The following is a 27,065-nucleotide window of genomic DNA, read 5'->3' as shown; positions in this document are numbered from 1 at the left end:
ATAAAGTTCTTTGTAAAGTTCTTCCAGTCTTTTGATAATTCCTTTTTTGGATTTTTTGTTATTGTACCGTCTTTTATTTTGCTGCTGCTAAGTGTTTGTTTCCAATTAAGAGATATCAGAGATTAGTTTATTCAGGAGTAGAGTCCAGAAAAAGGCCTGTGACTAGTGGCATGCTGCAGGGTTCTGTTCTGGGACTGCTATTTAATGCTCATTAACGATATAGGAAAGGATCTGAGAGGAACTGTTCAGTTATTTGCTGATGATGCAGAGTTGGATAGAGCAATAGTTAATCAGATGTCAAAATTTTGCAGGATGATTTGGTTAGATTGGCAGACTGGGCAAAGGAGAATGGATGTCACTTTAATGTGGCAAAGTGTAAAGTTATGTATTTTGGAGTGAAATGATTATCAGCTATATACTACATTGGTGGAATACAGCTACAGGAAATTGACTTTCTAACACTCCTTAGCAACTAGGGAGTATTAGTAGATAGGGAGTTATTAAAGTTTGGGGGGGAACATAACAAAATGGCTAAAGCAGTCATCAGATCACTTGGTTACTGAATAATATTTTGATGAGCAGACACGAGCAGGTTATTGCTCCTTTTTATTGAGCCTTGATAAGACTTGATCTTGACTACTGCACTCAGATCTGGGTGCCAGGGTTTCTTGGTGATGAGGAGGTAGAGAGGATCCAGAGGCAAGTGACCAAGAGGGTAGGGCTATGGAATGAACCTTACTAGAACAGGTTGAAGATTTGGGAGTTACAGAAACTGATTGATAGGCAAAAAAGGGGGTGATATGATAGAGATATACAAATAGCTGAAAGGTTTTACAAGATTAGTTCAGATGAAATGTTTCAGAACAGGTCTGGTGAGTTGGAGAACTCGAGTAAGAGTGGTTAGCAAGGGTGTTTAGAACTAGGTTTTTTGCTTGGAGAATAGTGAATGAGTGAAATAGGTTTCCAGAGCCTGTTATTGAGTACCATGACTGTGAATGAGTTCAAAGCAAAGTATGATAGAAACTGCACAAATGTTGGATAGTTCTTGACATGATGTTTAGGGCCTCTCTCAATGAGTCTAAGGACTCCTTGGAGTTGCCAGTAATAGTAATGATAATCATCAGGCTTCTTAGAATTTTCATATTTTTGTTATCTTCTGTTATTTGTTTGAGTTTTCTAGTGTTCTGATTTCATATCTTACTCTTTTCCTTATAGTTTTGTATAATTCTGGATAATGTATTTTTGAAGTAGTTTTTGTATCTCTTCTCTTTTTCATCATGTTTATGGTTTCCTGTTTTCTTTATTCTTTGCAGATGTTATGATATCTATTATTGCTTGATTTAGTTTATCAACATCCTCTTCAAAAATATTAATAAAAATTTTTTATTTATTGTGTTTCTACATTCTTTTTGCTTTTCAATTATTCTCTTAGGGTCAAGTTTTTTGGTTGTATTTACTAATTTCTTCTTTCTGACTTGCTGAGTGTTCTATAATAACTTTAGCTCTTACTAGTCTAGGATCACTTCCTGTTCTGAACTGATATGACTTGTATCATATATCTCCTGTTACATATATTTCCTGATGATATAAGTAAAGAACTACTTTTGCCACATATCAAAATAGAGTATATTAAATACATCCTATATTTCGATATATTATTAACGGTAATTATGAACTAAGCTGGAAATTATGATCAACTTAGGAAAATACTCTTTCGTCCCATGGTATCAGTTACTGAATGGGAAAAATGTCATCAATGCATGGGATTCTTTAAAAAAAGTGCTTAAATCAGGTGGTATCTAAATGTATCCCAAGTATTCGAAGAATAAATAGGTTGGGAGTGAAATGGATGTGCAATTTTATTAAGCAAGAGATTCACAAGAAGATGATGTGGAAAGAATATCTTGAGAATAAGAATGAGAGGAGTTATGAAATATATAAAGCTCAGGCGAGAAAAGTAATGAGTACTGCCTGGAAAGCTAAATTAGAGTAGGAAAAGAAATGAGGCATGCAAGCTAAAGGCAATCCAGAATAATTTTATCGTTATGCCACAAGCAAAAGAAAGAATGAATGTAGAAAAATGACTTTATTGAATGCAGGTGGTACTTAAGTGTCAGAAGCTAATGAGTTTTCAGCTAATGAGTCATCACTTTGCTATGATATATAAACCAGGTGTATGTAGCATGGTACACAGTGCTACTGCTACATTGGATGAAGAGTTAGAGATGCATGAAAATGATGTTGAAGAGCTGTTGATAACAATTACTCGGATAACAATTTGTCTGTAGGGACAGATAGAATATCAGCCCATTTGCTAAAGGAATGTTCAGCTGAATTGGCTAGGCCTTTCACATGGGTGTATAACTTGAGTCTCGGCCCAGGAATGGAAGGAATGTATGATAGTTCCATTGTACAAGGGTAATACAAAAACTGATGTCTAATTACCAACCTATCAGTATCTCTGGTGTGGTAGTGAAGATTTTAGAGAAGTTGGTAAGAAGTCACATACAGAAATGAGTAGACAAAAAAGTTATACTCTGCAAGGAGCAGCATGGGTGTACTAAAGGAAGGTCATGTTTTAGCAATTTGCTCATATTTTATATTGTTATGTTGTTGGCCGAGTTGGATAAAGGGAATGGATAGACTATGATAATGTTGGATTTTTCTAAGGCATTTGATAGGATACACAAAAATGTATTGCATAAGCTGGGGAATATGGGATTGGAATATAAACTCTTGACTTGGATCAGGGGATGGTTGACAGACAGATATCAAAAAGCGGTGTACAGTGGGTGTGAATCTGCCAGGTTTAAGGTGATCAGTGATGCACCTCAGGGTTCAGTCCTTGAGCCATTATTGTTCACTCTGCACATTATTATTATTTGTGACACCTCCAAGGAGTCCGAAGACTCATTGCAGGAAGACACCTACTATACAACTGTCTCCTCTACTACCAATCAACACCATCTACCGCCCACCACCACCACCACCACAACTAGTATTTTTTGTCTGTAAATTGTGTGTGTTCTGAAGGGATGATTTGTCTGTATGTGGGATGAAAAACCAGAGTTTCCAGGAGAAAAAGCCCTGCTACCTCTGTATGAGATCGGCTAACTCACCTTTGATTGAAAAAGCCCATATAAAGATTCTTCCCGTTCACGACGAGAATCGAACTTAGGTCTATTCCAACCGAAGGGCACAATGTACCGTCGTTCTTCAAATTGCGCTACAGAGGCGTTAGTTAAGTAAATATTGCTTAATCCCACTGCCTCGGATAAAGCTTGGCATTCTACTCATTTTTGAAAATTTTTTACCTTTTGAAGACGTCATCCAACTAGCAACTTCTATATATCTCGGGAAAATGATAAAAGTATTTTACAGAACAAATTAAGACTCAGACCTCAAACAGGTAATCCAGACCAGTGAATGACACCAGGCAGGGTCTAACATCAGATGTGCAATTGTTTGCCGATGATGTGAAGATAAGCAGGCAAATCAGGAATGCTATTGATATTCAGCACTTACAATATGATTATGAATAGGCTGGAAATTTGGGCAAACGAAAATGGCTGTCAGTTTCATGTTAGTAAGTGTAAAGTTATGCACTTTGGCACGATTAGAGTTCCAGCGGCATATTATATTAGCGGGGGGTTATGCTACAAGAAACCGAGGAGGCAAGGGATCTTGGTGGAGAGGAATTAGAAGTTCAAAGGTCATATAGGCAAAGTTGTAAATAAAATGCTGAGGATAATTATGATGTTGAAGCAAACCTGACATGTAAGGATAAGGAAGTCATTTTGCCTCTTTATAAGGCTTCGATAAGACTCCCACCTGGATTATTGTGCGAGATTTGGTTTCCTGGGTTCCAAGGGGATAAAGAAGCTCTGGAAAGGGTGTAAAAGAAGAGTTATAAAGATTATACCTGGATTATAGGATTTAGATCCCATAATCCGGATCCTTTAGAGGTAGTGAGGGCATCTAGTGTGAACTGAGGACAGATTGCAAGTATGTGGATTGCAGACTCTGGTTAACAGGAAAAAGAGGAGTATTATGATACAGGTGTATAAACTTTTGAATGAATGTTACAGGATATCTGAAATTTTTCGTTATATGAAAGGTGGGGAGGGAACATGGGGACATCCATGGAAGTTACATTTATTTGCAGTCAAAGAGGGTAAAGCTAGGTTTTTCTCCCAGAGAGCAGTGAGCGAGTGGAATAGTTTGCCTTTAGGGGTAGTGAGGGCAACTAGTGTGAATGAATTTAAGGGAAGGTATGACAGCTGGTTTGGGTGATTTATAGCCTCCCTTGATGAGTCCGTGACCTCTTTGGAGATTTCAGATAATAATAATGATAATAATTTCTCTTCCTTTTTAAAATCTATACGATATACACAATCTATAATCTTAAACTAGATTTTTAGTGTAGTTTGGTATCTGTCTATTTCTTGAATGCTTATACACATAAATACAGAACTTTAATTATGTCTAAAAATCTATTTTAACATAATATAAAAAACAGCAAGAATATAATTAATCAGAGCAATATTTGTGAATAGTGTTAGTGCTTACTGTGTTGTCATTGTCACAGAACAAACCAGAACTAAATTCCTTTATTAAGGGTGCACAGGAATATATTAAAAAGTGCTTTCTTCCAGCATTATCGACATTTCCTGCACATAAATTGTGCTAGAGATTAACAACTTAAATGCTAATAACAGCTAGGAGTAGACACAGAAAAAGGATGAGTAATTCAAGCATTTTGGCTTAACTTTCTTTAAAATTAATCAAGGAATAAAATAGAAGTTTTATTAACAAGTACATAGATGTACAGTCAGAATAAATATAATTGATATGCTGCCATTTTCAAAGTACTTCTCACAGAATTTTTTTGCTCTAAGTAATGCAAAGTAATTTTTGATGTTTCCTTTTTTTTTCTTTCTTTTTTTTTTTTTGTAACTCCCTTCTGCAAAATTATAAATGTATTAATTTTTGTTTTATGTGAGGAATCAAAAGTGAGGATTTTTTTGCCCTCAGTAGTAGCAAGTCTATGCAAACTATTCCTTAAATAATAAAGCTTTAAGACAACAGCTAATAAAAGCACAAATGGCTGAAAGTCACATATTTGTAGGTTGAGGACTTGGCTGATTGGTTAAACCCTGCAAAATGCAGCAACTGGTATAAGTAAATGTGTTACCTTTCATCATAAATTTGCAAAATAGTTACAAAAATTAGCTATTCATATTCTGCTCTTGTATACAAACACATGATGTTCATAAAAGTTAACTTATATCTATTTTTGGTGGACTGAGAGTAATTGTCACAAGTTAATTTTTATCCAAGGGAAAGAACATTTCTTTTAGAGAGCATTCATTGCCTTTCATTATATTTAAGATTATCGTCTAGACTTGTTTCAGGCTTTATTAACCACACTACCGGCCAAGACGTCTATAGACGTCAAAATTATCATGGATACGAAGTGCATGTTAAAATTTTAATACCATTGATATTACATTGAAATATGTGATGGATACGAAGCGTATGAGGATGTGTATTTGATCCATAATGGCTGGTAAGGTGGTTAAGATCAATTTTAGTGGGTAAATCCACTAAAATGCAACAGCTGGAATATTGAGTAGATTAGGTGCCTTATTTATTTTTTATAAATTTGTATATATATTCAAAGAAATGAGTGAATTATTCAATATTATTAATGCATTAGGTCCATTTTGCTAATATAAAATTCTCTCAGTTGGAAATCTTCAAGTGAGAATTATCTAAAATTGAATCAGTATCCATTAACGTTAATAGTTTTTTTTTTAACCCAGGAAAGCATCTTAAGTGCATTACACAGTATTAATAATTTAATATTTTATGGATTATGCTACAATAACAGTAACATAGGTGCAAAAGTGCAGTGATACTGCATGTCTTTAATTTTGCAGGAATTTATTTAGATTTCAAGGATGTCAGATACAGAAGAAAAGATGAATGGTTCTATTGAAAATGAATCCAAACTAATTGAAACATATGATCCAGATGATCCAGAAAGTCAACGTCAGATGTGGCGTCCTCCTGATATTGAACAAGATATGAAAGAAATGGAACGACGCAAGAGAGTTGAAATGATTATGAACAGGTATTTATTTTTATTACATACATTATGTTCATTTTCAATGTAAAGGTTATTTTTAAGTGTGTGTGGTATGCACTTTGCGCATTTCTCTTAATTTTCAAATTTCAGCTGTGCATACTAATTTCTTAAAATTTCTTTTAGTAATGATATTTTAGACAGAAGGTAACAGCATATTACCAGATAAGTAAAATACAGGGCGTTCCAAAAGTATGCATACAACTTTGCAGGAAAAAGAATAACTCGGAAGATGTACAAAAGCTGAGTGTCATAATATAGTGAAACACATAAATTTTTAGTCATGTAACTTTACCAAATGACAACACTAGATGGTGTGATATGTCACACTATTTGAAAATGGCAAATTTCGATGGTGCAGAGAGAGCACATCGTGTGTTTTGGTTTGAGAAAAAGAAGTCTGCAACACAAGTTCAGTGGAATTTCTGCATGCAATATGGCAAAGAACCTCCTAGTAGACGCACAATCTATACGTGGCACAAGAATGTTGTTGAAACAGGCTGTTCTCTATGTCATCCAAGGTCATTCAGAAGGCTGCATGCTGAATAGATGGGCATCTCAACAGATTGAAATTCCATATGTGACTCTGTGTCATGTTTTATGACAGCATCTTAAGGCCCTAGAAATTTACCCTTGTACTACATTTGAAGAAAGACAATAAGAAGATACGCCAGGATTTCTGTATGGAAATGATCAGTAGGATAGAATAAAATGAGAACTTTTTGGACATGATCGTTTTCAGTGATGAGTGCACTTTTTTCATGTAAGTGGGCAAGTAAGCATTCACAACTGGAAAAGTGAAAATCCGCATGGCATCATAGAACATGTTCGTGGCATTCCAAAGGCTAATGTTTTTTTGTGCCATAAGCAAGAAGAAAGTGTGTGGATTCTTCTTTTTTTTTTTTTTGGAGTCTACCATTACTGGTGGTGTGTATCTGGACATGCTACAAATGTACCTAATACCACAATTAATTAAACGATGATGACCATGATGGACACATTTCCAGCAAGATGGAGTACCTCCCCATTACCTGAAAGATGTAAGATTGTACCTTGACATCCATTTTCCAGGCAGATGGATTGGTAGAGAGGCACCTGTAGCATTGCCACCACGTTCCACCGACCTTACACAGTTAGATTTTTTTCTTGTGGGGCTTTGCGAAAGATGGTGTTTTTACAATTTGGATGAGCTGCATTCTAGAATTACCTCCGGTATTGCTAAAATTTATGCCAGATATGCTCTGCCACGTGTGGCAGGAAATTGATTTATGGATGGGACATCTGCAGAATTACTGGAGGCAGTCATGTGTTGAAAAATTCAAGTGTTATGCTATATTTGCACAGTAATAAAAATTGTTCATCTATTGCTATTTACCTTCTATTGTCATTCAAAGCTGTAACCCCCTTTTTGAAATACCTTGTACTTTAATTACTATTTGATACTTTGTTAATCAAATTAACATCAGGTAAAGATACTACTATGATATATATGATGGGGACTAATGTGGGAACAGAGGTGGATGAATTGGAGGTTCTTAGGATATTCAAGAATCTTCATGTAAATATGGCCATGGATGGGATTAGATGGAATATCAGCTCATGTTTTATGAGAATGTTCAAGGGAACTGGCAATGTCTCAGTTCTGGCACTAGGTGAGTAGAAAGAGAGCAAAATAATTCCCTCAAATTGTACACTAATAATTATCTCAGGAGTGGTGGTATTGGTCACAGAGGGAATTCAGGAACAGGTGTGTAAGAATGACACTATAAGGATTAGCATGGCTTTGTGAAGTGTTGTCATGCTTTAGTAATTTATAAACTTATATAATGGTGGCAGCTGAGTTGGATAAAAGGAATGGTTACATGATCATATTGCTTAATTTTGCAAAGGCATTTGAGAGAATATCACTTGGAACTCAATTTCATATCCAATATGTAACCAGTTTCATATTGGATATGAAACTGGTTTACCGTATTTACTCGAATATAACTCGCACTTTTTTTCCCCAACGTTAAACTTAAAAAATGTGGTGTGAGATATATATGGAGATTTTCAGAAACTAAATTTTTCAGGAAAAAATTAAATTGACATTTATAATTGCTTACATTATTTATAAAATGAATGCATTTAAATTTTAATTATCAACATTATTTACGTGATCAGCCACTCGCCTTCATCACGAGACATATTTGAATCTTTAGCAACATGCTTTTGCAACAGAAATAGTCAAAAATGTATCATTAGATATCTAGCTTATTTGCATACCTGGTAAATGTGTAAAAAAATTTACTAAATATTACAAATTTCTAAATGTGCCATATCTTATGTCACACATCACTGTTAATAAAGATGCCAGTATGCCAAAGCACTGCATACTTTCCCAAAAAAATGCACTGCACTAATGTATTGACCAAGTGTATGCTAATACCCTATGCTTATTTGAAGTGTGGGAGATAATGCTCAAGGGAGAACATGTGGAAATTGCATACTTAAAGAAATAAAGTGTTCTGGTTTTCAAATTCAGTGGCAAACTATATGAAAGTATCATGTTGGAGGCTTAATGGATTTTTTACAACACTCAAAAAGAATTAAAATAGAATTTAATGCTTCCTATATTTCGTCCTAGTCACTAGGACATCTATGGGGATTACAAAAACAATTAATGTAACATGCACACAAATATCATACAATACTAAGCCCAACCACGTGGGTGACACTAAAGTCCTATCTAGGTGGAGCGCCCTCTAAGGGCAGTAGTAGGTGGCCTGGAATGTAAGGTGGGACCTCTGGTGATGAGTGTTTCCCAAATCTTCGGAAGCTTAATGCAACCTTTTTAGGAAACACTCATCACCAGAGGTCCCACCTTGCATTCCAGGCCACCTACTACCGCCCTTAGAGGGCGCTCCACTTAGATAGGACTTTAGTGTCACCCACGTGGTTGGGCTTAGTATTGTATGATATTTGTGTGCATGTTACATTAATTGTTTTTGTAATCCCCATAGATGTCCTAGTGACTAGGATGAAATATAGGGAGTATTAAATTCTATTTTAATTCTTTTTGAGTGTTGTAAAAAAATCCATTAAGCTTCCAACTTGATGTCCTCACAGCACTTAACTCTACACATGTATATGAAAGTATCAACATACACTATGTTGACAAAAGTACTTGGATGTTTAATGTGCCATGCAAATTTTGGATCCTACCACATGCAAATATTCTGGAGTGTCTGTGTAAGTTTGATAATAAAAGATAGTACAGTGCAAAACATGCTGCATATACCATGTCGAGATACCAGGTTCAGCTAAACTTGACAGACTTCCAACATGGGATGGTAGTTGGATGTCACATCAGTGGTCTTTCTAACTGTGACATTGCTACCCATCTCAGTATACCAAAATCCACTGGTATTTGTATATGGAAAGCACAGCAGGAAAATGTCCTGGGAGGGTGTTTTCCAACACTCAGACTAAGAATGACTAGCTCTTCCTCAGAATGTTCGAGCATTCTGCACATCATCAGCAGTAGACCTCAGTCAACCTGGAAAATGCTGAAGGGACATCAAACAAGCCACACACATCACCTTCCCTCTCAGTATCAAGCGATGTTTGGAGTCTTTCACACTGTTCCTGGACTATAGATGACTGGTAAAGGGTTCTGGTCATGTTTAGATCTGGAGATTACCCAGGGAACAGTTCTGGCAGGATTTTTTTTTTTTTTATATATTTTATTTATTTTATTTTTTTATGCTGAGCTCATACATGAGAAGTTGGTTGGTCAACCTATAGTACATTAGTACTGTATACGAATAGTGATTTGGGAAAGGAAGAACTTGTTTACATTTGATTTAAAATATTATATATTGTCTTATTATTCTTATAAAAGAATAATTTATTATTCTTATATATACGAAGGTGGTCGGAAAAGTTTTCGGCCTAACAATGAAAATGCAAATTTATAATTTCAAAATAATTTTTTATTTTTCAACATAATCTCCTTTCAGAATAATACATTTATTCCAGGCGTCATTATCCTGTCCTTTTAGTGGTACTAAGTAAGATTTGCAAAATACCCCTCAACAGCTGCAATCCCCTCTTCATTCGAAGAAAAATTTTGACCAGTGAGGAAGAGTCTTAGTTTTGGGAAGAGAGAGAAGTCAGAGGGAGCCAAATCTGGGAAATAGGGTGGATGTTCCAACAATTCATAGTGCAGATCCCTTAATTTTCCTATTGCCAAAACACCTTTGTGGGCAGGTGCATTGTCCTGTTGAAAGATTTTTTTTCTTCTGCAAACTGGGTCTTTTCTCATGACTATTTTCATCTAGTCTGGTTAAAAGATCAGAATAATATTCCCCGGTTATTGTTTTATCCTTTTCAAGATAATTATAAACAAAATGCCTTTTAACATCCCAAAACACTGATGCCATGACCTTTCCTGCTGATGGAACTGACTTTGTCTTCTTTGGTGCTGAACAACCGGTTTTTGTCCACTGTTGACTGCTGTTTGGATTCTTGTGTGTAATTGTGAATCCAAGTCTCATCCATAGTAATAAATCGACACACAAAATCAGTTTTATTCTTGTTAAAATGCTCCAAGCACTATTCAGAGATTTTCATGCGAGTGCATTTTTGATCTGCTGTGAGCTAGCACAGCACCCATCTTGCACACAGCTTTTTCATTTGTAATTCTTCGTGCAAAATATATCCTACACGTTCTTTTGAAATGCCTATAGTCTCAGCAATTTCATGCACTTTGACTCGCCGGTCATCCAACACCACATCGTGCACTTGATCAATGATTTCTGGTGTTGTTACACTGCTTGGACGTCCTTCACATGGATCATCTTCAAGGCTGTATAGCCACATTTAAACTTAGCAGCCCATTTCTTAATTGTCAAAAACAAAGGAGAAGAGTGCCCATAAACTTTTATGAACTTCGAACGAATTTCTTTTGCTGTTAAACCTTCTTTTACAAAGAATTTTATAGCCGCACAATACTCAATTTTATGCTTTTCAAGGGATACAGACACTTTGGACTACTGTATAAAGCAAACTACTTGATAGAATGACTTGCAATTTCACATAGATGCTTATGACAGATGTACCAACTTAGGGAAAAAAAAATTTGCCGATAGTTTTGTCATCTATGGTCGATGCCCAGAACTTTTCAGACCACATATTATATGTGTTTCCCAGTAATAAATGACATTTTATTATTGAGAAACACATTAGGGGAAGATTGTACTGCAATTCAGCAATAGCAGGTAAGGAGGAGGAAAAGAAACTCATTCTGGGAGGTTTCAAGGCAGCACTGTGAAGGGATGTTGAGCAGACCTGCACCGGTTCTAACGGGCTTAGTACTAAGTGGGGGAATTATTGATGCTATTTCAGATAAACATTTGCAAGAAATATTCATAGAATACACATTGCCGAAACCAAATGTCTGTGTGAAAGTGGGAGGAGTGAGTTGGTAAGAGATGGGCCATTAATAAGTCTAATTCCTCTTCTCTGTATTGAGTCGAGCATTTTGAGGGAGCTCGTAGGGCACCACTCGAAATGTGAGAGCAGTATTCAATAGCTGGGTGGCTTTGTGATTTGTATAAGGTTAATAGCTGTTAAGTAATGTATTGAGTGAAAGAGAAATCCTAGTTTTATTGAAAGCTGAGGATGCAATGGTTGTAATGTGTTTATGCCAGGAGAGGCTTGGTGTCAGGGTAATTCCAAGAAGGGAGATCTTATGTTGTCTGGAAATTTGGGTGTTGTAAAGAATAATACTGGGAGAAAGTGGTTCTTTTTTGTGAGAAATAAGACAGAACTAGGTTTTACAAGTACTGAAATTGACAAGGTTATCTGAACCCCATTGGAGGATGGCTTGGAGATCAGAATTGAGGGCAGTGATGATTGTTCTGTAGGTTGAGGTGAGTTGTGTAGAATAAGGCTTATCAAATGAAAGGGAGGAGTGCAATGTGCTGTCATCTGCAGAACTGTGTATTGAGTTTGTCAACTGAAGTAGGTTATTGATATATAGCAGAAAGAGGGTTGGTAAGAGAACAGATCCTTGTGGAACCCCAGCATTAGTTGAATGGTGAGAGGATAAGGAACTATCCACCATCACACAGTGTGTGTGTATACAGAAAGTTGGCAATCCAACTACAGAAGTCCCGAGACAGACCAAACGATGGAAGTTTGTTCAGTAAGCCTTTGTGGCAGACCCAGTCAAAAGCTTTGGACATATCATGTGCAACCCCTTGAGATTCACCAAACTTTTCCATGGCATTTGTCCAAAGATGGGTGATATATGTGAGCAGATTTCCTGTTGATCGGCAGCAACAGAATCCATACTGGTGGTTGTTTATTAGATGGGTGCTTCATGGTAGTGTAGGATTTGGGAATTGATGATTTTCTACATTACTTTAGACAGGACTAAAATGTGAGTGAGGTAGGGCGGTAGTTAGACAGTGATTTGTTGCCCTCCTTGGGATGGGTTGAATATAGGTCAATTTCCAGACTGTGGAATAGATACCAGTGGAGTAAGAGAGTATATACAGGTGATATAGGTTAGGAGACAGGACCGCATCATTCCAATTGTCAAGTTTGGTGGTGGCTTGGTCCATTGGTGGATGTGCCCAAAACCATAACATCTGATGGAAACCTGGATAACTTCATGCTTCTGATGCTGTGGAAGTACTTCAGCAGTGACCCCTACATGTTTTGCAACAATGCTCCATGCCATACTGCCCTGTATGTCTGAAACTGATTTCCACAAATCAACATTGAAGTGTTGGACTGGCTAGCTTGTAGTCCAGACTCAAACCCCATCAAACATCTCTAGGACAAATCAGAATAAATTTCCTTCAGACCACAGTAGCAGTTATCAGCATTGTGGGTAGTTTTGTGTGAGAAATGGAAGAATATTCCTGTTGTGACATATCAAAAATTGGTTGAAAGCCTGCCCCAAAAGGCAGTTGCTGTCATTCAGGCCAAAGATAGTCCCACTCGGTACTAGAAATGTCATTAAAACTCCATTTTTTTTGTCCACAGCTAGGTGTCCAAATAGTTTTGTCAACATAGTGTATTTGAGCCACACTTTGGATTTTAAAGTAGAGGAATCTAGAGCATGTTGCTCAAAATCTTCCATTGAAAGTTGCCAATAGGAGAAGATAGTGGTCAGCCAATTTGCTGTAGCTTCTCTTTGCAGTAGAAGCTATTTTGCCAAATGAAATAACCAGATCATAGAATGTGGGCAAAAAAAGGCTTTATCAGAAAATTTTTTTTAAAAGGGCAGAAATATTAAAACTAACTAATAAATAATCTTTGAAGAAGATGATGTTCTTAATATTGTTTATGAAGTGTTGTGTGGTTTTTATATAGGAAGGGCAATCACCCACCACATCTTTACTAAAAAAAAAAAAAAAAAATCTTCCAACTCCTTGAGTGTCGTCAATGCTAGTTTCTTGGCTAAGTGATCATTAGGGCTGTTAATACCTTCAACAACTAATTGCATACTCTGTGGATGCATACATTAGTATGATAATTACTTTTTAAAAGTATCTGATAGGAATTATCTACACCTACTACATGAAATTGTGTGTTTTTGGCCATTAGTGATGTTTTGCCATAGTGCGTGGGTACCATATGTTGACTTTCATGTGGTCAAATGTTAGAATTTAAAGCAGGTTGCTCAAATTCTTCCAAATAATTCTTTATGCTAGTCCTTTAAACTTTCACTTTCCTTTCACTGTGTATCCTCCAGATACACAGTGAAAGCAGTGATCCCCCCTAGCTAATTCTGACCACAATCTAGTGCTCATCTCCTCCCCATGCAACAACGCTTACACAGACACTCCCATAAAAGAGCAGTTTGGCATTATAACAGTGCCAAGTGGGACAGCCTCTGCAACTTTTATGTCACATTCCTATGGTTTGACTATTACTTCTGGCCTTCCAACCCAAATATATGCAGCAAACTTATCAATAAAGTAATCCTCACTGGCATGGAAACATACATTCCACACACCACTCTGAACTGCCATTCCCTAACTAAATTCTGGTTTTCCAAAAGTTGTGCCAAGACTGTTCATCCACCATTAGAGCTTATACCGAAGCCTGAAATAGATGCAAAAAAAAAAAAAAAAAAACGATGCTTCCAAAACAAAGTTCGAAAGAGCAAAAAGCAGGAAACTAGCAGCCTGTCCAAATGGCAGCCGAGCCTTTTGGTCTCTCGCCAAAGTAATTGGCCATAACTTCTGCCAACACTACTTATCATACCCAGATGGTGCTATTGCATCATCACAAACAGAAAAAGCCAATTTTCTGGCTTCACACTTTGCTTCCAATGCATGCATAACTAACAATGGTAAATGTTCCCAAAAACCATTCCAGACACTCAACATACAATGTCCCTTTTTCCAGGATGAGATCAGAAAAATACTGTCCAAATTATACAAAAAAGCCTCCTGGCCCTGAGCTTTCCCCCAGTTCAGAAAGTTTGTGCACCAGAACAGACTCCTATCCTATGTCTCACACACACACTCTCACTCACACTCTCACTCACTCACTCACTCCACTGGAATCTATCTCACAAACTGGAAATTGCCCTATATTCAACATATTCTCAAGAAGGGCAACAAGTCACTGCTATCCAACTATCCCTTGTTATTTTACAGCCAGTATGTGAAACTCTAAGATCGACAACTACGATCTACGTGTTTCATGCCGAAGAACTATCAGCGAATCCAAGTGTAAGTGACCACTTGGTTGTACATCACCAAGGCAACTCGAAGCAAAGGTGGAGCAAGCTCCCTCACTATCATTTATATTTTCTCATAATGTGAAAACACAGCTCCTAGGAGATGTAATACTGCTTTACATTATGAGGAGAGGTCACTACCCAGACTGGTTTCAACCTTTTTTGAGGTCTCATCAGTGAGTAGGTAGACCTGAATGATATCAAAGTTTAAGTGAAAAGAACTTGCATACCTTCACTATATGAATGCCAGAGTGGTATGCCTATATATATTATATTATAATTAAGATGAAAAGCCACACGGCTATATTTTCTGGCAACCTTAATTTAATTAAGGGGATAAAAATCCCTTGTTATTTTACAGCCAGTATGCAAAACTCTAAGATCGAAAACTACGATCTACGAGTTTCATGCCGAAGAACTATTGGCGAATCCAAGCATAAGTGACCACTTGGTAGTACATCACCAAGGCAACTTGAAGCAAAGGTGGAGCAAGCTCCCTCACTATCAATGATATTTTCTCATAATGTGAAAACACAGCTCCTAGGAGATGTAAAATCACCTTTTTGATCTTAGAGTTTCGCATACTGGCTGTAAAATAACAAGGGATTTTTATCCCCTTAATTTAATTAACTTTTAACTTTGCCAGAAAATATAGCTGTGTGGCTTTTCATCTTAATTAAAATTTATAGTCATTTAAGTCAAATGTAAACAAGTTCCTCCTTTCTCAATCCACTACCCATACATGGTACTAATGTACTATTTATTTATTGTATGGCATGTACACATGGTTAAAAGACAATAAGATAAGATACACATGTATCTTACCTATATTCACATATAGGTAAGATACACATATATGATAATATAAATAAAAAGTAAAACATCTACATTTAGGCAAATACAAACACGAAATTTATAACAAGCATCAGACAGAAGATTAATCATATTTTAACATTTAGGTTTTTAATCCAATTGATCACCTCTGCAGATAGGTCAAAGATATCCTTAAAGTTACCTGGATATGCTGTCAGCTCACATTCCTATACTATGTACTATATGGCGAATGGTTTGGGTCTCCACTCCACAGGGACATTGGGGATTTGGTATCTTACCCCACTTTGAGAGTAAGTCTCCACATACATACACATACCATGGCCTGTGCAAATCCTGTTAGCCCTCATCCATATATTCCTGGGCAGGTAAAATCCAGATAGTTTTTGGAAGATGTTTATGTAATTATGAACTTCAGGTGATATTGCTTGGGGCCACAGTACATCCCACTACTCAGTATACTGTCATTCTGGCTAAGAAGATTACAGGCGATTTTTATGGCAGGTCTTCTGGATTTTAGTCTATTAGATAAAGCATCTGGAATAAATTCATTTATTAGGAGGTTTTAGTTATTTAAAATTTTTGTATATTCACAAAGCAAGGTTTTCTGTCGTCGCAGTTCCAGAGGAGCAATATGGTTCAAAGTGGAGAGCCATTGTAAGGGTGTACTCGTAATGCAACCTGTTATTAAATGCAGAGTAGAGTAAGTTGAGCATCTAGTTTATTGACATGGTAACTATTGAGCCAGACAGGTGCACCATACTCTGCTGCACTGTAAACTAAACCAATGGTGGTGCACCGCAGAGTTGTAGCACTTGAGTCGCATATAGTACCACAATGCTTCTGAGCTATGTTATTTCTGCTGCAAAGTTTAGCAGCTATATTAATCATATGCTGTTTATATGAGAGTTATTCCGAGATATTTAGGTGTTGGATTAAACGAAATTAATGTTCCATCAGCATATATCTCTGGTTTTTGATTTACAAGTCTGTTATTGAGGTGAAGCAAGAACATTCGGTTTTACCAGAATTTGGTGTTAATCTCCATTTTTTTTTTTTTTTTATAGAACTGCCATAAAGCCGACAAATCATTTGTCAATATTTCTTCAGATCTTTTTACAGACTTGTCGCTGATTGCCAAAGCTGGATCATCTGCATAAGCAAACTTCCTGCTGGCTGTTTCAGGAATATCTGCGATGTAAAGGCTAAAAAGCAGTGGTGCGAGCACCGAGCACGGTGACTATCCTGAAATATTGATCACATAGTAATTTGTTTAGGAGATGACCCAATATTTTACATTGGATGACCTTAAGAAATTTATATACGAGTCCCTCCCTCCACACAGTATCGTAAGCCATTGTTAAGTCAATAAAGACTGCAGTAGTCTTCAGGAATCTTTGAAATCCTGCTTCAATATAAGTTAAGCTGAGAACTTGATCTGTGCAGCTGCGATCTCTTCTGAACCCTGCTTGTTCTATTGGAACACGTTACAAAATTTTCTCACTGATCCTATTGAATAGGATCAGTGAGAAAATTTTGATAGAGGATAGGATCAGTGAGAAAATTTCTCACTGACCCTATCCTCTCCAACAATTTATAGGTTGCACTTAAAAGGGCTATGGGGCGATAGCTTTTAGTTCTGTCTGCTGGCTTTCCTGGTTTTAACACAGCAGTGATTTTTGTCCTTTTAAATTCTTTAGGAACGCAGCCACTTTCATTCCATATTGTTAAATAACTTAGCCAGCCACAATCTTGCATGAGGTCCACAGTGTATCAGGAATTCATTATGAATATTGTCAAATCCAGGAGCCTTCCCCATTTTGATATTTTGAAATGCCGAGGATATATCCTCACGGGAAAAAGGCAAAGAAAATTATTGATTCTTTTGAGGTACAGACTTCATAGCCTTTCATTTGCGTTTTACCTCTTTAGTATGTTTTTTATCTGTCAGAGCTCTAGAAAGCGAAACAACACAAGCAGCTATCTGATTTGGATCGACAAAAGGAGACCTCTTTGGTACAGAGGGGCTTGAACCAAGCTTTTTAAGTAGCAACCAGGCTTTTCTACTAGAGTGTTTGAAATCTAAGCTTTCAGTTATTTGAGTCCACTTTCCCTACGAGCAGCATTGAGACTATGGAGCAGTTCTCCTATCTCGGGATCTTTACTTTCATGGAATTCCCAATACAGGGATTTGCTTTCATTGGTCCATCCAGGCATGTGTTCTTTTCGGTAGACTCGTGGAATGTGTATTTTTGCCACCGGTATAAACTCCAGTGAACCATGTATAGTTTTTGTAAGATGGTGGAATTCTTCTAACCCAGATTTGACATTCTGAAGACGAATGTCAAATCTGGGTTATATTCCTTATTCCAGGCTCTTGACTTATAGGTGCCTTTCTCTTTGGCATCAAAAACCAAGTGGAGATGAGATGGTGTTAATCTGCCCATTCAGCTAATATTTCCCTGTTTTGATCAGGGAAATATTAGCTGAATGGGCAGATTATTAGCTTTTTCGACTGTATTTCCAAGAAGTATGATGACTGAAATCCCCAGAGTACATGGTTGGGTGGAAGTAGAACATCATTTGGCCAAACAGTTGCAGGTGGTTTATATATATATGACAATTGTAATGTCCACTATTTTAACAGCAATCCTATGGATTTTGTCATCAGTAGAAGATATCAGCACAGCATTCTCAATATCATTTCGGACATATGTTATGTTAACGTAGCTACAACTGTAAGTAATCCCAAGAATGTCGTAGCCAGGGATTATTCCTCAAGATTTAACTTCTTCAGTTTCGATATGTGATTCTTGAATGAGAAGTAGATACAAGTTTTTTCTTGTAGAAGGTTAAGACTGACATTTTGATGCACCAATACCCTCAACATTTAACTGACAGATATGGATATTATGTCCAATATTCCTTATCAACTGGTTCGAAGAAGAACCGTTGTGAAGGTTTTGAGTTTCCATGTGTAAATATGGTCAGGAGATTGCACAATTGTCTGGCTGCCAGTTGCTCTAGCTCTTATTGTGACCCAAGGTGCACCACGAGGAAGCAAGCTAGAATTGCGCCCGAAGTACTAATGTACTATAGGTTGATCAACCATTTGTGTATGGGCTCAACATAAAAAAAAGTTGTTTCTTTTAGATCAGAATTTTTTTATATATGCAAATCAGCTTTTCTCACCCCACATAAGCAAGGCTTGCAGATTTGACCATACCTTAATGTTATGGCACATTCCACAGACACATAAGTGATTCAAAGGTGATTTATTCATGAATGATATGAGATTAGAGAATGATTAGTTTCATATTCAAATATCGTAGTTTCTGAGGCTGTCAGAATAGATGTGTTTTAATTATTCCCATCGCTAAAGACTGATTTCCTTTTTTTTTCTTTTCTTTTTATAGTACATCATTTGTTCATGAAATATTAAACATTACTCAAGAATTCCACACCAAAACAAAGCAGCCTATTTTCATTAAAGGAGCTCTGGCATATTCACTGAGTATTCCATTGCAAAGGGATGTTTTCCAACTTTGCAGGAAATGCTCCCTCTATTTGGTGGCATGTAACTGAAGTAGCTGTTATATTTGGTCTCCAAGCAGTAATTCTGTGTCCTCCCCTCTCTTTAACATGCAATGTAATTGATATATGTAAGTGATCCTCTTCAAGAACATGCCAAACACTATAGAGATTGAGAGCATCCTGTATTCAAGAATACATCAATAAAGCTGTTCTGAAGGCCAGCTGCTAGATATTATATGGACCAAACCTCAATGCAGTGCATCAAGACTGCTTAATATTTTGATGTTCTACTGCCAGATCATGTCTGGAAATAGCTAGGTAGTGTGATTTACAGAGGAGCTTTTAGAGTTGTATAGCATGAAGACAAGACTGTATGCTGTCGATAGGCTTCGGGTTTGAATCCCATCATGGATGTTTGTGATTGTCCTACAAACTGTGTGTGGAAATCCTTCTTTTAGTGGAGAACTGTGTGGAAAGGAAATCTATGACTCTACCACTGCCTCTCCCAAAACCCAGGGAGGTATGGGAGTGACCATATGGCATTTACAGGAATCAAATGAGGTTTTTTTTTTTTTTTTTTTTTTTTTTTTTTTTTTATATATAAATAAAACATAAAATTAATGAATTGACTAAAATTACAGTCATGATTAGTGATATCTTTCAACCAAAATTTAGTAAAAAAAAAAAAAAACTGAATAAAAGATTAAGGGTTTTAGCTAAATTATACAGAAGTGAAATATGAACAGTGAAAAAAATAGACCAATAAAAAATAACATCATCAGGATACATTAAAATAGATATACATAAATTGCAAGAACTATAACACAAATCAGCTTTACAACAATACATAATTGTAGAAGTAAATTAATTTAACATATGAAGAGAATGTCATTGAACCAAGAAGAGTTCTGAAATATAAATCAAGAGGAAGACCCTTAAAGATGAGTCTAATCTTTAAAGGCATCTGTGGCATAAAGATTAAGAGAAAAAAAATGTTAATAATAATAAAAAAAAAAAAAAAAAACTAATGAAAATGGCACAACTAGTTTGAACTGAAATTAACAGTACATTGTCAGTATGTGGAACAACAAGAATTTATAGAGACAGGAATACAAGGTAAATGAAACAATTTGGTTGACCATTGAAACGGTTGCCACTTCAGAACTTTTTTTGAAGAGACATATTTAAAACTGCTTCTTTGGAGAAGACAAGCCTCATTCTATATTTTATCAAGATTTTTCAGGTTTAAGATATTCAATGCAGTATTGATGTTTGCCAGTTCTCTTTTTTCCCACAAAACAATATCTGCCCAAAATATGTTAAATTGCATTCACAATGAATCTGGTAAACCCCAGCTAAAGATAGAGGGAACAGTTTATCTGTTGTTAGATGGTAAGAGAGGAGAAATTTTGTTGGTAGGAAAATGTGTGCGGTTGATGTTCAACTTCAAAATTTTGCCAATAGTTTCAGATATGACAGGAATATATGGGATTGGCACCCTGCATTCTAGTGAAGAATGTTTAGGTAGTGGAACATAAAGTTACATTAACCATTGGAATAAAGCTCATATTTTTTTTCTTCTCTGTATACCAACCTTTCATTATCTGAGCACTATCAGTTTTCTATATGATGATTTCTTTTGTGATGTGGTGAAGATATTTGATTTTCTTATACAATCAGGATATTTCAGCTGGAGAAAAGAGATTTATAAATGATAATGAGGATGATAATGACTGAGAGAACAGCATTTCACTTGAGATGAAAGTTGCACGAGATTATGGTCTGTGTTACCGAGAGAGAGGAGGTGATTTCAGCAGTGTATATAGGCTAAGAACATCAAAATCTCTCCATTATCCAGACACAGGGAAACAAGTATCAAGGCAGTCAAACAAGAAAAAAAACAAACAGCATATTGCAAGTAGCTTGAGAAAAAAACTCCAGCTTCATTCTCAGTATATACCAAAGCCATCAAAAACAGAAAAATAACTAATAAATCTGTCTGACTGACTCAAGAAACTCATTTCCTTACATCTGGTTGCTATCTTGTCCCAATCTTTTAAGAGCAAAAATGCTGTGTTCTGTTTTAATTGGATTGAAACAGTCTCTGATAGAGTGCAAGACATGATATTGCTTTTCCAAAAAGTACTTAAAAGATCCAGCAGTTTAGTTATGGTTTACCGTTTTTCTTTTCTAAATAACATATGCATTCATTTTGGGCAGAAAAGAGTTACTTTTTTTTACCTTACGTGTAATGCAATGTTTTTTATTTTTTTACAGTCAAGTATTTCGAGAAGAATTAGAACGAATAATCGAAACACAGATGGGCGAGGGCAGTGTTCCTGAAAACTTGGCAGCTCTACAACAAGTAACAGAACTTTTATTGCCACATAATGCCCGTAGTTCTTCTGTGGTACGTGCTGGTAGGTGTGCAATACCCATTAATGATATTCGTGGTGTAGATGGCTTACGCTATGCAAAAGGCGAGAAACTTCTACGATGCAAATTGGCCTCTGTGTACAGGCTTATTGACGTGTATGGGTGGGCTGATGAAACCATGTTTAATCACATCACGGTAAGGATAACCTTATTATATAATTCTATAATTATTATATCTATTATATTCAGTGATGAACAATGACTTATGAGATTTGCTATTGAATTCTAAAAACCTTATATCCCTATTAATATAATTAACGGCTATTTTAGCCTGTTTTTTTTTAGGAGTGTCCCTTATATTTAATACATTGGCTAACATAACTCAAAAGGGGTATATATATATTTTAGGGCATTATGGGCAAGTATAGAAGGCAATTATGGTAGAATAAAAATGTGGAAAAATTATGTACATACCTTGATTTTGGTTTAAAGATGCCTTCTAAATCCAAGCTCTTGTTGAAAGGTTGTATGTAAACAGGGTGGGGGGAGAACATGGGGATGTGCTTGAGACATGGGAAGTAAGTTTGGGAACCCAGGTTACTGTTAATAATATATATATATATCATCATCATCATCATCATCAAATTCCTACCATGTACCCTCAAGGGGTGTACAGGATATGACAGTACTACATGAAAAAATTACATCATTACTAACTTCCTATCTACAATTTTCCTCCAAATCAGTCTGTTACTTGTCAAGACTCCAACATTATCAGATCTTATATTTCTATCGTCTAAGGCACTTTGTACCGTATCAATCCACCTATATCTTGGTCTTCCTCTGGGTCGTTTTCCTGCCAACCTGGCAGAGAACACTTGTTTTGCTAATCTTTCCTCTCCCATTCTATTTAAGTGACCATACCATCTGAGATTAGCTCTGCTAACGCATTCCTGGATGCTGACAATGTCAAGTTCTTTCCTAATATCCTCATTTTTAATATGATATTGCCATTGATGCCATCTGTTCACTCCTCTAATCTTTCTCAGGACTCTCATATCTGCGGTCTCTAGTCTTTGGTCAAGTGTTTTACTTCTGACCCAGCTCTCAGATCCATAAGTTAAAATTGGTTTGAACACAGTCTTGTATACAGCTAATTTAGTGTTCCGACTAATTTCTTTCTTATTCCATATCAATTTATTCAATTGACTTCCCACGATACCAGCTTTGCTGATTCTGTTGTCTATTTCTATATTTAGTTTACCATCTTCAGTAAAAATTGTGCCTAAGTAGCTGAAATGTGTTACTTGTTCCACAGGTTCTCCATTCACAACACAGTTGACATTTTCAATGATTCTGCCTATTTTCATTGTCTTTGTCTTTTTATTGCTGACCTTCATACCATATCTATTACAACAGCTATTCAATTTAGTCAGAGAATCTTGCAGACTTGTAGCGGATTTATTTAGAAGTATAACATCATCCGCATAAAGCAAAGAGCTGATATTAACATCTCCAATTTTGATATCAGGTTTAATACCGCATTCCTTCATAATGTGATCCATATAGATAATGAATAACAGAGGGGATAATGTACATCCTTTTCTCACACCAGATTTAACATTAAACCATCTTCCTGTACTTCCTTCAATTCTAACTGCTGACTCACAACTCAAATAAAAACTAAGTATTGCTTGATATAATGCCCCATTGACACCATATAACTGCAGCGTATTGAATAGCTTCTCTCTTGGCACCTTGTCCTATGCCTTTTCCAAATCGACAAAACTTAAATACAGATCTTTGTTATATTCCCATGCTTTCTCGACTATTTGTCGTAAAGTGAAGATCTGATCCTGACAGCCTCTATTTGGACTGAATCCAGCTTGTTCTTCACCAAGCTTATCTTCCACAATTCTTCTCAACCGTTTCTCAAGTATACTTGCATAGATCTTGCCAGGAACACTCAGTAGGGAAATACCTCTGTAATTCTCACATTCAGTTTTATTTCCCTTTTTATATATGGGTACTATGAGAGGTCTACTCCAATCATCAGGAATTCGTCCCTCTGTCCAGGCTTTCTGAACTATGCAGTGCAGCCACTGTAAGACTCTTATACCACCATACTTCAGCATTTCTGGTCGAATATCATCTACTCCTGCTGCCTTTCCACATTTCAAGCCTTTGATGGCTTTTTCTACTTCAAGTATGGATATGTATTCCTGACTGCATGCCTGGTCAGTGTTTTTTATCACTGTGCTGTCATCACTGCTTGTTTCATTTAGCAGTTTTTCAAAGTAATTACTCCATACTTCAAGGATATCTTTTTCTCCTGTTTTCATTTCACCTTTATCATCTCTAATTCCTTTTACAGCACTCTTTCCTCCGTTCCTAAGCTTCTTCAACAACCTCCAGAATATTTTGCCACCTTCTTGATATTTATTTTCTATATTCTTGCCAAAGTCCTCCCATGACTTTTGTTTAGCTAGTTTTACACACTGTTTAGCTTTCTTACATTTGTCTCTGTATTCTGTAAGAGTAAAAGCTGACTTATTTGCCAGGAACTTTTGATATGCTTTCTTCTTTTCCTTCACTGCCTCTTTAACTTCCTGTGTCCACCAGGGAGTTCTGATTTTTTTATCCTTGCACACAACCTCACCACATGCCTCTCTGGCAGAATCAATCAATGTTTCCTTCAGAGTTTGCCACTGAATCTCCAAGGTTTGATTCCTGTTCTCAAACTCTTTCATTTTCTTTTCAATAATCTTTCTGTATTTTAATCTACAGTTAACATCTGAGAGCTGCTCAACTTTTATTCGCTTTAAAACTTTCTTACATGTTATTCTTTTCAATATGAAATTCAATTTTATCCTGCTCAAGACTAAATAGTGATCACTTCCAGTTTTAAATCCTCTGTACACTCTGGTGTCCTGCACCACGGAGAAAACATCACTATCAACAATAACATAGTCAATGAGACTTTTCTTATTCCTACCCTCTTCTCTCCATGTGAATTTGTGCACATTTTTATGTTGGAACATGGTGTTAGTAATAACCAGTCCATGTCCTGAGCAGAAATCCAACAGATATTTGCCATTATTATTAGCTTTGCTCTTTTCTCCAAATTTTCCCAAAATATTTTTGTATGTCTCACAATCATTTCCTACTCTGCTATTTAGATCCCCAACAAGGACCAACTTTTCCTTTTTCATTGTGTCAGTTGCTTTTTCTAAAGCCTCAAAAAATTCCTCCACTTCTACCTTAGTAGAACCTTCTGTGGGACCATAGGCACAAATAAGTCTCATTGTCCAGTTCCCCATTCTCATATTTGCCCACATTACTCTACTTGAGACTGACTGCCATTCAAGAAGATTAGCCTCGTATTTTGTGTTGAATACTATGGCTACTCCTTCTTTTCCTTGATTGTCATTGCCTGAATATAACATTTTGTATTTATTGCTCAGAAAGATCTCGCCAGTTTTGGTCTTTTTTGTTTCAGTCACCCCTATTATGTCAATCCCTATTATGGTACTTATCTAATTCCTCAGCTAGCTCCATTTCTTTGCCATTCAGGCTTCTTACGTTGATAGTACCGATCTTTAACTCTGGTGATGTTGAGTTGGGGTATGCTTTCAGCTTTGTTCCAGTAGCTGACTTTTCGCTGTTTGCCCTGGTTCCCTGGCGAAAACAACGGGGGCCTTGTTTAACCGGGCGACGCCCCAGCTGGCATGAAATTTTGTCATGTTGTACCATCATTTTTTATTTTGGTTTAACCAATAAGAATACAATTTGGTCGGCTAAATCCCAAATTGCCAGCCCATCCTCGTTCGTTCAGTATCAAAGTAGATACCCAACAGGGTGCACCATGAGAAGGTGAGGATTGGACATTAGGTCAGAAGCCCTGGTCGGTTCTCCGCATTCCTTTAAAGGCTATGTGGAGGTCTCCTCTCAGTTATATAGCTTTGACCCTTAAGCACCCCTAATATATATATATATATATATATATATATATTTATTTATTTATTTATTTATTTATTATTATTTTGTTGTGGGGAGAGGGGGGGGGAGGAAAAGAAGGGGAAGGGTATCCTTATGTGGAAACTGGGGCAATGATCAAAAATACAGATGACCTATTCTGGAAATTAATCAACACTACTCCATCCCAGGATGACATCCTCTCCTCACTAGATGCAACTTCATTATACACCAACGTGGATGTTCCCAAAACTTTAGACATCATTCACACACTACTCTCCGAGGACCACACCCTACACACATGCACAAAATTAATACCAAATGACATCATTAGTTTGATTAAACTCACAATATCCGCCAACTTCTTTAAATTCAACAACTCCTTATATGTTCAAATTTTCGGTCTCCCAATGGGCCAAAACATCAGTGGACAATTAGCAGAGTTATTCCTGGCACACATTGAATCACTTCTACTCCACCCCAGGCATCACCTTCTATGGCAGATACGTAGACGATATTCTATGCATTGGCAAACCCTAACACATCTCTGCCTTACAAACGTCCCTCAACGATTTTAGCAACAGACTACAATTCACCATGGAAACAGAACAAATCCATCAATTTCTTAAATCTTACATTAATCAGAAGCCATAACTGAATTGCCACGAAGATATTTCACAAACCCACACATGTCGGAAACTACCTCCATTTCAATTCATACCACCCATATTCCGTTAAAAAATCAGTCATCCTATCACAATTTATCATTGCTTACAAATTCTCCACCAACAGCAATTTTCTTAACACTGAACTCAAGTATTTAACACAGGTTTTCAAAAATCGCAACTACCCCACGCATCTAATAAATTACGCGAACTATACGGCAAAATCCCATCTCAACAATAATACAACAAAAGCAGACTTCCCGACACGTATGGTCATCAAATTGCCATACATCCAAAACACATACAAGGCTTACAAATACATTTTCAAAAACACGGACTATAAGCTAGTATTCACCACAAACCATAAATTAGCAACTCTCCTAAAACCTACTAAATCTCTCACTCACAAAGAATTATTCGAACACCACAACATAGTCTACAAATTTTCTTGTCAAAAAGACTGTGACGTCACCTACACGGGCTCTACAATCCCTGAAGTGCTCTTGTAGTCGTTATGGACTAGACTACAAGAGCACTTCAGGGATTGCAATATTCCCATTCCAGAATATCTGAATGCGAAAAAACATCGCAACATCAAAAAGAAAAACAAACCACAGAATACAGGGAAGACAGAAATTGCAGCTCACGCCCTTGAACTAAAACACATCCCCCAAATTGACAAAGCCATAATCATTGACAACAAGAAAACGAAACGATGCTTAGAATATCTGAAACTATTGCCATAAAATGCGATGGAAATTCTATCAACGTCCACCGCCCCTACCTAATT

General features: G+C 36.6%; 1 protein-coding gene across 8 annotated transcripts in view; it reads left to right on the top strand.

Moving 5' to 3' along the window:
- The window catches only part of LOC150099873 (protein hu-li tai shao-like), a 542,656-nt gene that overhangs the window by 58,693 nt on the left and 456,898 nt on the right, over positions 1-27,065 (top strand). For 7 of the 8 annotated variants that reach the window (XM_090404245.1, XM_090404250.1, XM_090404252.1 and 4 more), the window contains exons 3-4: positions 5,943-6,136; positions 21,537-21,831. In XM_090404245.1, the coding sequence (XP_090260371.1) occupies positions 5,964-6,136; positions 21,537-21,831 (468 nt within the window). In that variant the 5' untranslated portion in view covers positions 5,943-5,963. The remainder of the gene's footprint in view (positions 1-5,942; positions 6,137-21,536; positions 21,832-27,065) is intronic. The other variant, XM_090404248.1, reaches the window with a different exon arrangement.

Source organism: Typopeltis vanoorti, chromosome 14 (genome assembly GCF_054136105.1).
Source record: "Typopeltis vanoorti isolate ZY-2024b chromosome 14, IOZ_Tvanoo_1.0, whole genome shotgun sequence".
NCBI lineage: Eukaryota > Metazoa > Arthropoda > Arachnida > Uropygi > Thelyphonidae > Typopeltis > Typopeltis vanoorti.
This window is presented reverse-complemented; position numbering and strand designations above follow the sequence as displayed.